This window comes from Felis catus, chromosome A2, assembly GCF_018350175.1.
Source record: "Felis catus isolate Fca126 chromosome A2, F.catus_Fca126_mat1.0, whole genome shotgun sequence".
Lineage (NCBI taxonomy): Eukaryota > Metazoa > Chordata > Mammalia > Carnivora > Felidae > Felis > Felis catus.
In genome coordinates this window covers 17,050,001-17,063,571 of record NC_058369.1, presented here as the reverse complement: position 1 = coordinate 17,063,571, position 13,571 = coordinate 17,050,001, and the positions used below count along the sequence as shown (strand labels likewise).

General features: G+C 43.4%; 1 protein-coding gene across 4 annotated transcripts in view; it reads left to right on the top strand.

The window, feature by feature from the left end:
• The window catches only part of SMARCC1 (SWI/SNF related, matrix associated, actin dependent regulator of chromatin subfamily c member 1), a 177,464-nt gene that overhangs the window by 152,670 nt on the left and 11,223 nt on the right, over window positions 1-13,571 (top strand). For all 4 annotated transcript variants that reach the window (XM_045049537.1, XM_045049532.1, XM_045049531.1 and 1 more), the window contains one exon: window positions 977-1,238. In XM_045049537.1, the coding sequence (XP_044905472.1) occupies window positions 977-1,238 (262 nt within the window). The remainder of the gene's footprint in view (window positions 1-976; window positions 1,239-13,571) is intronic.

The window sequence follows — 13,571 nt, the reverse complement described above, 5'->3', positions numbered from 1 at the left end:
CTGGCACATATAATTGCTTATTTCTCTTTATTTTAACTTGGGTCCCAGAAAGATTATCTTGAGTATTGAAATGCTTACTTACATTCTTTAAACCAAGATTCATGCACATCTTTATTTAGGCATCTGAGATATTCTGTGAATGTGTCACCCAGTATAATTTTGGGTACTTGAAAGCTAAGATTTGCAGTGGCACTGTCAAGCTCCACAGAGAAAAGTGTGTATATTTGCAGCTAAGGCCACATCCACTATTCAGAGGATTTAACTCTGTGTCATGTTCTAAAATAGTAACCAGGGGCATCTGGGCTGCTCTGGCAGTTGAGCATTTGACTTTGGCTCGGGTCATGGTCTCATGGCTAGTGAGTTTGAGGCCCGTGTCAGGCTCTGTGCTGACAGCCCAGAGCCTGAAGCCTGCTTCGGGTTTTGTGTCTCCCTCTGTCTCTGCCTCTTCCCCTACTCATGGTCTGTCTCTCTTTTTCTCAAAAATAAATAAAACGTTAAAAAAAAAAAATAGTAACCAAAAGATCATGTCCAGAAGAGAGCACCTGGGAAGGTTGTGTGGACTTGAAATTTTAGCAGTTGAGGGGACTATTAAAAGGACAGGAGAGGCTTGTTTTACCTGGCGAATATTAAAGCAGTCATGGAAACTATTTTTACATATCTGAAGGCCTGCCAAACAGAGGATTACATGTATACTGGGTGGGCCCAGAGAACAGTTAACCTCACTGGGTGAAGGTTGTAAAGAAAAGCAGACCTTGTACATAACACAAAGACCTTGATCTTGTTAACAAGTGTCCAAGTGGAAATCTGCTACTCAAGAAATAATGCCTTTTCTCACTGTAGATCGTGCAGGAGGTGAGGTGGCTATGTACTGTGATGCGGTATAGGGAGTTCAGGCATCAGGTAGGTGTCCTATGTGTCATCCATTCCTGAGAACCTCTCATGGTGTCATTTCTCTTTCCTTTCTTTTTCTTAACAGTTAGAACAACAGAGGCAGCAGTTGCTTACTGAACGCCAGAACTTCCACATGGAACAGCTGAAATACGCTGAATTGCGAGCCCGACAGCAAATGGAACAGCAGCAGCATGGGCAGAACCCTCAGCAGGCACACCAGCACTCAGGAGGACCTGGCCTGGCACCACTCGGAGCAGCGGGGCACCCCGGCATGATGCCTCATCAGCAGCCTCCTCCCTACCCTCTCATGCACCACCAGATGCCACCACCTCATCCACCCCAGCCAGGTGAGAGGCACACTCTGCTCACAGACAAGACTGGGTCATCCCTGTGGCATAGCATGAAAGGAGCTAACCTTTCAAGACATGAACTGTGACTGTCATGTTCATTGTCATCCAGGTCATGGTAGGCAAATGAAATCTGGTTGTATAGCCACCACCACATAATGCCTGCCATGTTCTGTTCCTGATGTGATGCCTTTCCTTGGTCAGTCTCTTAGTGGCAGACAGATCCCATAGTTCCTTAAAAATTCATCCTTGGATTATCTACATTTTTTTTTTTTTAACTTACAGGTTAAACTTACAAGTCTAACTAAAGATAGACACACACAAAAAAGCATAGTGCCATGAATTCTTATGACCCAGCTTCAATACCCATCGCCTTTTGTGCCATTTTAAACTTTTTGTTATAGGAATCTTCTATCATAGACAAAAGTAGAGAGAATAGTATAATAATCCTCCCTACATACCTGTTGTACAGCCTCAGTTATCAATATTTTATCTGTTTCTCCTCACTTTGGGGCAAGAAATAGACTTCAGAATGTATCTCTAACCAATGGAAATCTTACTCTTTAACATAACTATCATGACACCGGTGAAAGTAACCATAACTCTTAGTACCATTAGCTGAATGTCTTCGGATGCTTCATTTGTTGGAATCAGGGTTCAAATAAGGTCCACACATTGTATTTGTTCTCTTAAAACTGTTTTAATGTGGTAATAGTTCACCTCCCCTCCTTTTTTTTTTCAAATGTCATTCAAGTATTGAAGAAACTAGGGTTTTGACCGTGCCTGCATGTCCCCTTTAGGTGCGTAGTGCCATTTTGTATGTTCTTCTCCCCACTTCATCTCTCTCAACACCTCTCCCATAATCCAGAGGCTTGCTCTGAATGTTTTACCAGGTTCAGGTTCACTTTTTGGGAGCTGGCAGTTTTACTGTAATTTCGGTTGTCTCTCTTGGTGACAGTAGGGTTGGTTAGTAGTTCTGGTGTTGTTAGGCTGGTCGATGCATTCCCCATCAGACTTCACCAAAGATTTTACCTGCCTTTGAGAATTGCTTTGTAGATCCGCTATTTAAACCATCAGGTGTTGCAAAATGGTGAGATGTCTAAGTTGATTATTCCTTCTGCATTTATTTCTATGTCTTCTTCATTTATTAGCAGTGATTCTTTAACTTAAAAAAATTTTTTTTTTGGTCAATCATTTAGTTATCCTGAAAATGAGTCCTTACAGGAAAGACTGAGTAAATGCTTCATCCTTTCTCTTTATCGGTTACATGGATAATGAGTTACTAACCACTGCCGCCTGCACCAAAGGTGACAATAAGGGGTTCCCCCCCCCCCCGTTGTGTGTATATGTTTTTAGTATTGTGAATTTACATATTTTTGTGTATGTTATGTGTTTTAATCTATTATGGACATTATTCTTGTTGGTGCTCAGATTGTTCTGTCTTTAGCTGACGGGAGCCCTTTCAAGTTGGCAACTACTTGCCACCTTTTGACCACCTTGAAAGTTGATCTCACAGTCCTTTTAAACTTACCTACCCAAAACTACCTACCCACATCTTGAAAACCTAAAACGTACCTTTCATTTCAGCTTTTCTTCGTGCTCCCCCCTCCCCCAACATTTCTTCCCTCTGCGGAGAGCAGTGCATATGGGTGTGTGCCGTATGTCACTTTGCTCAAGTAACAGTCGTCCTGGAGGGTTTTCGTAATTACCCTACAGCAGCGTGCCAGGTGTCTAGCAGAGCCCAGGCTTGTGCTTCTTGGGGTGGGATGCAAATTCTTTGGCCAAGGCATGTAGAAATGAACTAAGGTAACGGAAAGTGACCCTTGGAAGCCAAAGAAGGTCCCAACATGACTAATAACAGCCTGACTTCCTCAGATGACAAATTTTCTAAATCTGCTCATGGAAATAACCAGGCATGTTTGCCTGAGGAAGCCATGACTGAAAAAAACTATGATCTGGCAACTTGTATTATCAACATGGATCTTTTAATTCACAACCCAAAACATGTTTTAGGTATTAGTTTTTATTGGCTTTACCCCAGGCTGGGGCTAGGTTGACTTCAGTTGGGAGGCCTTCATTTCACACACGACTCTTAAATGGCCCCTGGGGAATTTATAACCCACCATCAGACTTGCCACTTGATCTACATGATATTTGTGGATGTAGTCTTTGGGGTCTGCCCTGCTCACAACATAGGATCCTTCTCCCTCAGTCTTTCTGTCTGCTTGAGCATATCTTAAATTCTCTGTATGAGATCTAATTTTCTTCAAAGTTAAACTTTAGAAGATACAAATGCTTAACAGAATGAAGACCACAAAGTGATTTTTTAGAAACAGTAGTTATTTTTAAAATTTTGTTCCTAAAGCTACTGGGTTAAAAGTTCACTGTCGCTACTTGGTCTCGATTCTGGCTGGTGTTAAGTGGCATCATCCGCAGTAACTGTTCACCGAGGACTCCTAAAGAGCTCTAACATCTGCGTCTAGCTCATAAAAGATGGGAAGAGAGATGCTGCCTTCTTCCCTAAATTCACGCCCTGGTGAGGACAAATGTTTGCATGCAAGGCCTGTCACCTGTATTGTTTTCGCTCACTTCACAGTTCAGGAACTATGCGTGCATGGTGAGGACCACGTGACCTTGCATGGTGGAGCCGGGATTTGTGCTGGGCTCCATCTGATTCCAGAGTGACCCCACGATGCTGCCCCGTGACAGCACTAAGAGGGGGCTTACAGCAGATTCAGATACAGCTATTTCTCTTAGGGAGACCATGCCAAAGGAACTAGAGTTCATAAAAATAGCCTTTAGAATAGGAATAGGGCGTTTTCTCTTTTTACTTTCTCACAGAAATAAGCTTTTCTTCAGTGAATTTTAAAGAAAAGGATCATTGCATGTATGTGGAGACTGGGTTTTTAAAAATCTGTCATGAGATCATCTTTTTTCTTACAATTTTTTATTGAAATAGAATGTACCTATGAAGAAAGAGGTACAGATCATGAGTATTTAGTGAGTTTTAACAAAGAGAATATGCCTGTGTGACCAATACCCGGAAGCCCCCATGATACTCCTCTCAGTCTTCTTTCCTCCAGGACCAACAACTGTCCTGATTCCTACCAGCACAGACTAGTTGGGCTGGTTGTGAGTATTATCTAGAGGGAATCACACAGTGAGTTTTGCTTCTGTCTGGTGTTCGTTCTTACAGATGGTAAGTGTTGCTCTGAACATATGATAAACATAGGTATACATTTCTGTTGTGTGTGCCCCAAAGTACCTAGAATGGGTCATAGGATATGTGTATGTTCATATTAGTAGATGCTGCCAGTAGTGTTCCAAAACGGTTCTGTCAGTTTACATGCTAGCAGTGTGTGAGAGAGTTGTAACAGCTCAACGTAATTGTGTTGTGGGAGTGTTCTGGAGTTCAAATGCAAAATTAAATCAAGTGTGTTCAAGAGTAAAATTAAGAACAATAAATTGAACCCAGTAGTTAAAAGTTGCCTTCATGTCACCAGTTCAGAAAAAGCTGGTTGTAACAGGTGAGTCTGGTACACCATAGACTAGCAATCCACTAAAGGGGCCTTCAAAGCAGGGCAGGTAAGGAAGTGGGTAGTGTTTTAGGTGAAGTTCAGCTTCAGTCTGATTTGCTACAGGTGTCAGTTAACTCTGAGCTTGGTCCTTCCAACTATTGTTTCCCAAGTTCTAGAAAAGTTTACACGCCACAGCATTTATTTTAGGAGCTGAGGATAATTATCCAGGTCAGTTGGCTAGCTTTTAGTATTTGGCCAGAATTTATAGTCTGAAGGAAGGGGAAATCAGCCTCTGAAAAACCAGCAAGGTTGGAGAAGTGGTGAAAAGGTCAAGACAGATTTATCACTGGGTGGTTAATTTGTCCAACCTTCTGACTTAGAGTTGGTATAATTATGGAGATAAATCCCACGTAATCTTTTCTCCGCAAAACTGTCTGTCAGTGGTAGAGCCCGTAAAAATAGTGGCTCAGTCTCATGAATCTGCCAGGCTGTCAGATGCATGGGCCTGGTCCCCAAAGTGGCTGGTAGAAACCTATACCTGCATATATTGCATTTAGTTTGAACCTCTGCAGTTTTCCTCCTCTACTACCCCTTAATTCATTCAGATCCTTAGAATTTTGTATAGAAAGAAAGTACTGTCTTCATGCTGTCCTTGCTCTTCCTTGGATCTTATTATTTGGAAATAACTTAGGAGCTCCAGCTGTGTGTGTGTTTTGTTCCTGTCTCTGACAGAGGGTCCCAAGTTGGTCTGTTCCCTACCAAACAAAAAGGCAAAGGAAGTATCTGTAGTAGTGTGTTTCTGGTGTACAGTGGGCAAATGGAAGCTGGAGGTGGCCCCAGCCATCTTTGTACATCCTTTAGGTTTTGCTAATCTGATAAAATACACACCACTGCATTTCATCTTTTCATTTAAATTGGAAAACTGTGATTTCATGAAGAGATTTCTAAATTAAAGCCTTACTAGTACTCCCTGTGAAACTACCATCCCAGATGGCACAAGTTGAACAGTCATGATAGCAACAAGTTTTTGAGCAGGTACATAGTATCCTTTGACCAGGGTATAGTGACAGCACATGGGGAACCAGGAGAGTGGCCTAGGTAGTGACTGCTGCTTCCTGGGGTGTTCTTGATTGTGCTGCTTACCTGAGCCAAGAGGGCACCTCTGACTGTGTGGATCTCCTTTATTTTTTTTTTTTTTAACTTATTTATTTAAATTCAAGTTAGTTAACATACAGTGTAATATTCACTTCAGGAATAGAACCCAGTGGTTCATCACGTACATGTAACACCCAATGCTCATCCCAACAGGTGCTCTCCCTGATGCCCATCACCCATCTAGCCCGTCCTCTCACCCACTTCCCTCCAGCAACCCTCAGTTTCTCCTCTGTATGTAAGAGTCTCTTAAGGTTTGCCTCTCTCTCCATTTTTATCTTATTTTTCCTTCCCTTCCCCTATGTTCATCTGTTTTGTTTCTTAAATTCCATATACGAGTGAAATCATATTTGTCTTTGACTTCTTTCGCCTAGTGTAATACACTCTAGTTCCATCCACATTGTTGCACATGGCAAGATTTCATTCCTTTTGATTGCCGAGTAATATTCCGTGTGTGTGTGTGTGTGTGTGTGTGTGTGTGTGTGTGTGTATGCCTGTCCATTCATCAGTCGATGGACATTTGGGCTCCTTCCATAATTTGGCTATTGTTGATAGCACTGCCATAAACATTGGGGTGCATGTACCCCTTCAAATCAGCATTTTTTTATACTTTGGATAAATACCTAGTAGAGCAATTGCTGGGTCATAGGGAAGTTCTATTATTTTTTAATTTTTTGAGGAACCTCCATACTGTTTTCCAGATTACATTGCCACTAGTTTGCACTCCCACCAACGGTGCAAGAGGGTTCTCCTCTTTCTGCATCCTCACCAACATCTGTTGTTTCCTGAGTTGTTACTTTTAGCTATTATGACAGATGTGTGGTGCTATCTCATCGTGGTTTTGATTTGTATTTCCCTGATGGTTGAGCATCTTTTCATGTATCTGTTTTCCATCTGGATGTCTTCTTTGGAAAAGTGTCTATTCACGTCTTCTGCCCGTTTCTTCACTGGATTATTTGTTTTTTGGTTGTTGAGTTTGATAAGTTCTTTATAGATTTTTGGATATTAACCCTTTATCTAATATGTCATTTGCAAATATCTTCTCCCATTCCGTCAGTTGCCTTTTAGTCTTGATTGTTTCCTTCACTGTGCAGAAGCTTTTTATCTTGATGAGGTCCCAGTAGTTCATTTTTGCTTTTGTTTCCCTTGCCTCCACAGACATGTCTAGTAAGAAATTGCTGTGGCTAAAGTCAAAGAGGTTACGATTTTGATGGTTTCCTGTCTCACATTTAGGTCTTGCATCCTTTTTTTTTTTGGTATGGTCTAAGAGAGTGGGCCAATTTCATTTTTCTGCATGTTGGTATCCAGTTTCCCCAGCATCATTTGCTGAAGAGACCGTCTTTTTTCATTGGATATTCTTTCCTGCTTTGTCAAAGATTAGTTGGCCATATAGCTGTGGTCCATTTCTGAGTTCTGTACTCTTTTCTGTTCATCTGTGCGTCTGTGTGCCAGTACCATACTGACTTTGTGATGATTATGGCTTTGTAATACAGCTTTAAGTCTGGAATTATGATGCCTCCGCTTTGGTTTTCTTTTTCAACATTACTTGAGCTATTCAGGGTCTTTTCTAATTCCATACAAATTTTATAATTGTTTGTTCTAGCTCTGTGAAGAATGCTGGTGTTACTTTGATAGGGATTGCACTGAAGGTGTAGATTGCTTTGGGTAGTAGAGGCATTTTAACAATGTTTGTTCTTCTGATCCATGAACATGAAATGTCTTTCTATTTCTTTGTGGCTTCTTTAACTTTTTAAAAAAATTTATTTATTTACTTTAAGAGGGAGAGCACGAGCAGGGGAGGAGCAGAGAGAAGAGATGAGAATCCCAAGCAGACTCTGTGCGGATAGCACAGAGCCGATATGGGGCTCAAACCCACGAACTGTAAGATCATGACCTGAGCCAAAATAAAGAGTTGCACGCTCAACTGACAGAGCCATCCATGCAGGTGCCCCTTCTTCAGTTTCTTTCATTTCTTCAGTTTCGTTCTATAGTTTGCAGCGTACAGATCTTTTATCTCTTTGGTGAGGTTTATTCCTGTGTATCTTATGGTTTTTGGTGCAGTCATAAATGGCATCGATTCCTTGATTTCTCCTGCTGCTGCTTCATTATTCGTGTATAGAAATGCAACCAATTTCTGTATGTTGATTTTATATCCTGAGATTTTGCTGAATTCATGTATAAGTTCTAGTAGTTTTTTAATGTTTATTTAATTTTGAGAGAGACAGAATGCAAGTGGGTTAGGGGCAGAGAGAGAGAGAGGGAGACACAGAATCCAAAGCAGGCTCCAGGCGCTGAGCTGTCAGCACAGAGCCCGACGTGGGGCTCAAACTCACGGACTGTGAGATCATGACCCGGGCTGAAGTCGGACGCTCAACCGACTGAGCCACCCATGCGCCCCAGTTCTAATAGTTTTTTGATGGAGTCTTTCGGGTTTTCCAAGTAGAGTATCATGTCATTTGTGAAGAGTGAAAATTTAACTTCTTCCTTCCCAATTTGTATGGCTTTTATTACTTTCTGTTGTCTGATTGCGAAGCTAGGACTTCCAGTACTATGTTGAACAACAGTGGTGAGTGGACTGTCCTGTCATGTTCCTGTGAAGGTCTCTTTTAATTTTTTTTTTTTTTAATATTTATTTATTTTTGAGAGAGACAGAGACAAAATGTGAGTGGCTTAGGGCAGAGAGGAAGACACAGAATCCAAAGCAGGCTCCAGGCTCCAAGCTGTCAGCACAGAGCCCGATGCGGGGCTCGAACCCACGAGCTGTGAGATCATGACCTGAGCTGAAGTTGGATGCTTAACCGACTGAGCCACCCAGGCGCCCCAAGTGAAGGTCTCTTTTAATGTAAAGTGGTCAGTACTCCCAAGGACTTCACCCTATTCTTTTTTTTTTTTTTTTAATGTTTCTTAATTTTTTTTTTTCAACGTTTATTTATTTTTGGGACAGAGAGAGACAGAGCATGAACGGGGGAGGGGCAGAGAGAGAGGGAGACACAGAATCGGAAACAGGCTCCAGGCTCTGAGCCATCAGCCCAGAGCCTGACGCGGGGCTCGAACTCCCGGACCGCGAGATTGTGAGCTGGCTGAAGTCGGACGCTTAACCGACTGCGCCACCCAGGCTCCCCAATGTTTCTTAATTTTTGAGAGAGAGACAGACAGAGCAGGGGAGGCACAGAGAGAGAGAGGGAGACACAGAATCCAAGCAGGCTCCAGGCTCTGAGCTGTCAGCATCAGGCACAATGCAGGGCTCAGACCCATGGACCTTGAGATCATGAGCTGAAATTGGATGCTTAACCAGCTGAGCCACCCATGTGCCCCAGGCCTCGGCCCCTTCTTAAAGGAGCATGACATGTCAGTGAGTTGAGTCAAAAGGAAATGACAAAAATCTAGTACATAGGTGTGGTGTAAGCTCTGCCCTCCTTTCCCCTGGGCATTTATAGTAAATGAAGCACTCTGGAATTTTCATGGATCTGGAATGAGCTGCCTGCATTGAGGAAGCCTCTGTGCGTGAAAAGGAAAAGGACACACTGGCTTAAATACCTTTATGGTTTCCTCATGATTAATAGTAGAAGAATTTCTAGAAGTGCCTTAAAAAACCAGAATAGGAATTGGTCTGAATTGATGAGAACTCAGACATGGTATAGATGATGTTTTAATGATAAAACTAGAATTAGTAAAATGTTGGTTGTTTAAGGAAATTTCCACCAAGGCATTAGTCACTTGACTTTTAAACCCCCAGGTTAGACTCACGTACACAACCCTACCCGTGAGAAACGGTGCTTAGGAAAGGATTCCAACCAGTCATCCCTTCCCAGCCCACCCCCTGAACTCCCAGCCCCACACCAAAAAGGAAAAAGGAATGGCTCATCACATTGGCCAAGTTTTTAGTATCTGCTGGGCCTTCAGTCCTGCTTGCGTCACGTGGATAACAAGGATCCTGAGCCACTTTCCGGAGTAGCAGGTTCCCCTTACAAAGAGAACAGTGAGGACCCAGTCTTCAACAAAGAATGTCTGTTGCAGGCGCCCCCCCCCCCCGGAAGCTCTGCAGAAGGAGGAGTCCCCTAGGAGCCTGGGCTTCCCCTCACTTGGCCCCGATTGTGTTATTTCCGTTCTCCGGGGCACTCAGCCAGTGGATGTGTTGTGGACAGTTAGAAACGGAGCAATGAAATGTGTTCAAGATTGGAAATTCACGAGTTTCCTTTCCTAGTTTCATGTTCTTCTGCCACCTGCCTCTCCCATCCCCAAAAATAAAAATCCTTAAATATTCCACCAGGCATGTTGGGTATCATGCTTTAGTAAAAGAGCTAATAAACCTGAGAGAGTGTGAGGGATTTTTCCACTAGGCTAAACCTAATTTTAGCAAACCTTTCCATTTTTCAGGCTTTGGATGCCTGCTGTTTTTGGGGTGTGTGTGTGTGTGTGTGTGTGTGTGTGTGTTTTAGAGCTTGTATGTAGGTCAAACTCCCACCAGTTTTTGCTTTGATGCTGCTGTCTCAAAGCCTCATGTCGTCTATCTCTCTCACCTCCCTCTCTACCAGGGAAGGAGATACCTGAATTTTTTTTTTTTCCTGGAAGACACATACAAGTGCACCCTTTTTTGCTTCATAAGGTCTACTCCTGTGCATTTCACATTCATGTGGGCCAGATCTCTTCCTGTTTAGTAAAAGGTCATGAAAGTACTTTCAGACATTGTCATCCTTGTAAAAGTGATAAGAGCTTTGTCAGACACCAGAAAGAACACAGGAATGTTTAGATTTCAAGAGGACAGAGTTTGTATTTCGAGAAATTGATTCTGTTCTCTTACCAGTCCTCTTAAATTCTGCCCCATTTCAAATTTTATGTTAGAAAACATCTTTTCCAAGAAGAGAGCTCCTCCATCAAGGTAAGGTAGTGTAGGTGTTAAGGAAAAGAGAACGAGCCTTGGGAGCAGACAGACCTGAGTTTGAATCTTCTCTGTCTCTGTTCTTGGGATTTGGGGCCAAATTACATAGTCTCTCTGAGACTTCATTTCCTTATCTTGAAACTGGGCTCTTTCTGTCTTCCAGTCTGCCTGACAGCCCAGAGATTTCAGTGAGATAGCTGTCATTGCCTGGCAAATTGTAGACCCTGACTGAGAATGACATCCTTGTCTCCCGCTATCTGTTCCCTAAATGCATTGCCCTAGATGCACCCACACCGTGAGTTGTATAGCGTGACAGCAGTAACCTCTGGATGGATATTGACTGCTCTTCATGCCCCTTCCTTTCCTGAGAAGTGTTTGTCTGCCTAAGTAGAAGTCAACTATTTTTCCTCTGATCCTTCCTGTCTGCTGCCACCTCTCTCAAGGAGCTATTGTTCTCTTGTACCCTGTACATCTGTGTCTCAGTGGCTTTCTTGCCCTGCTATGACAGGAAGGTAGGAAAACTTTGGTTTTCAGAAGGCTTCAGGATTTAGATCAAGAAAAAGAAGTTTTTTTTGCAGCCATTGGGTTTATGCCCTGGGAAAACCCTAAAGCTGCCCTATCACAGCTTGTTGCCGTAAAGAAATAGGGAAATAGGTAAACAGGCCACTGCCACTGAGCACCTAGCTTCGGAAATGGCACCACTGGGCCCTGATGGCAAGAGCCTGCAGCCATAGCCCAGTGCATGTTGGGTAGGCATCACCTCATGGGTCTGTGTCAGTCTGCAGTCGATTCTCCTCTTTCCCAGATTGTTTCCTGAATAGCTTGTTTCCCTGCTGGAACTCCCACACCGAGCTGCTGGTTGGAGAATTGTTTCTCTCTGGAGCTGGGTGTGGGTCAGAGAACTGACCCATCGGTTTAGTAGCAGCAAGGATTGCATCACACAGTCTGCTGGACAAAGGATGGATCCCCTCCTCCAGACCCTCATCCACAGGGTGCACTGCAGTACAAACACCATCTCTGGAGCCACAGTACCCAAGTCAGATCTGGGCTCTCCTGTTTACACACTTTATGACATTGGCGAGTGACTCAGTCTTTATGTCTTCCCCTTTCACAAACTTGGTGACTTAAAACAACAGACATGTGTTGCCTCCGTTCTAAGAGCTAGAAGTTCATAATCTAGGAAGGCTTGCTCTCTTCAGGGGTCTTAGGGGATAGTCTCTTCCTTGCCTCTTCCAGCTTCTGATGGCTGGTGGCATTCCCTGGCTTGTGGCCATGTGTCTCTTATAAGGACACTTGTCATTGGATTTAGGGCCCATCAAGATAATCCAGGGTGATCTTCTCATCTCGGGACCTTTAACTTAATCACATTTGCAAAGATGGCTGCATTTACAGGTTCCAGGTATTGGAACATGTCCATATCTGTTTGGGGGTCACCAGCCAGCCCACTGCAGGGGGCCAAAATGTGTTTGTTAAATTAAAAACTTACTGCAGGGGGCACCTGGGTGGCTCAGTCAGTTAAGCAGCCGACTTTGGCTCAGGCCATGATCTCCCAGTCCGTGAGTTCGAGCCCCGCATTGGGCTCTGTGCTGACAGCTCAGAGCCTGGAGCCTGTTTCAGATTCTGTGTTTCCCTCTCTCTGACCCTCCCCCGTTCATGCTCTGTCTCTCTTTGTCTCAAAAATAAATAAAGTTTAAAAAAAAAAGAAAAACTTACTGCAGGAAGCAGAGCGGTCTTATAATAGCAAAGAAGAAAACGTGGTGGCTGGAACTAAAGTATACACCTTAATTGTTTTGTGTGTTTTTGGTTTTGTTCTTTTAAGTAGGCTTCACACCCAGCACAGAGCCCAACACTGGGCTTGAACTCACGACTCTGAGATCAAGACCTAAACTGAGATCAAGAGTAGGACACTCAACCTACTGAGCCGCCCAGGCACACCTGATTTTTATTTTCTAATGCTGACTGTTCTGTTAAGTCCTTTCACATGAACTGTTTCATTTGAACAAAGAATAGTATGATAGAGAATTTGATTTAGAGTCAGAAGACTTGGATCTGATGCCTCTTACAAATTCTGTTTCCGGTCTATAAAATGAAAATATTTGCTCTCATAACATGTTGGAAAAGCCAGTGACATAATAAGGCACTATAACAAGCCATTTCCTTGATGATACAGAAAGTCATACGGTGAGAGGGGGCAGATATCTAGCTTCACTCTATATAATAATCTGCAGACCGAGGCTCTGGGCATCCTCAGTGACTTGCCCAAGAACACTCGTCTCAGTTGGGGTGAAGTGGAAGTGAGATCACACTGTTTAGTTTTCCAGTCTGGTTAGTTCCATCTGTACTTTCCTTGTTGAGGATGGTACTGGGTGGCTACTGACAGGGATGCCCACTGGTGATCCAGGAGGTGGGGCAATCTTGTCCTTCATGTCAAAGCCTAATGCTCTGGCCTGCTGAAAATAAGAAGCAGTTGGGACTGCACAGTCGTGTATCCTGCCATTTCTGTGAGCACATACCTGCTTGCTCGCTCTTCTTCCTCCCTCACCAGGACTCGTTCTGCCCTTTTTTTGTAAAGGCATGCTTCACTATTGCCTTCAGTTTCCTGGAGAGAGATCTGAGAAGGGCAGGCAAAATGTTCTTCCCGCTTGCTTGAGGCCTCTTGTCCAGGTTGAATTTGGAAGCAGGAGGCAGCTTGTACCCACTGATAGACACGGGCTGTATTGGCTGGTCTAGCACTTGGCTTCCATTGACCACAACTCCATGAAAAGTGTTTCATCTCGAGGTTAG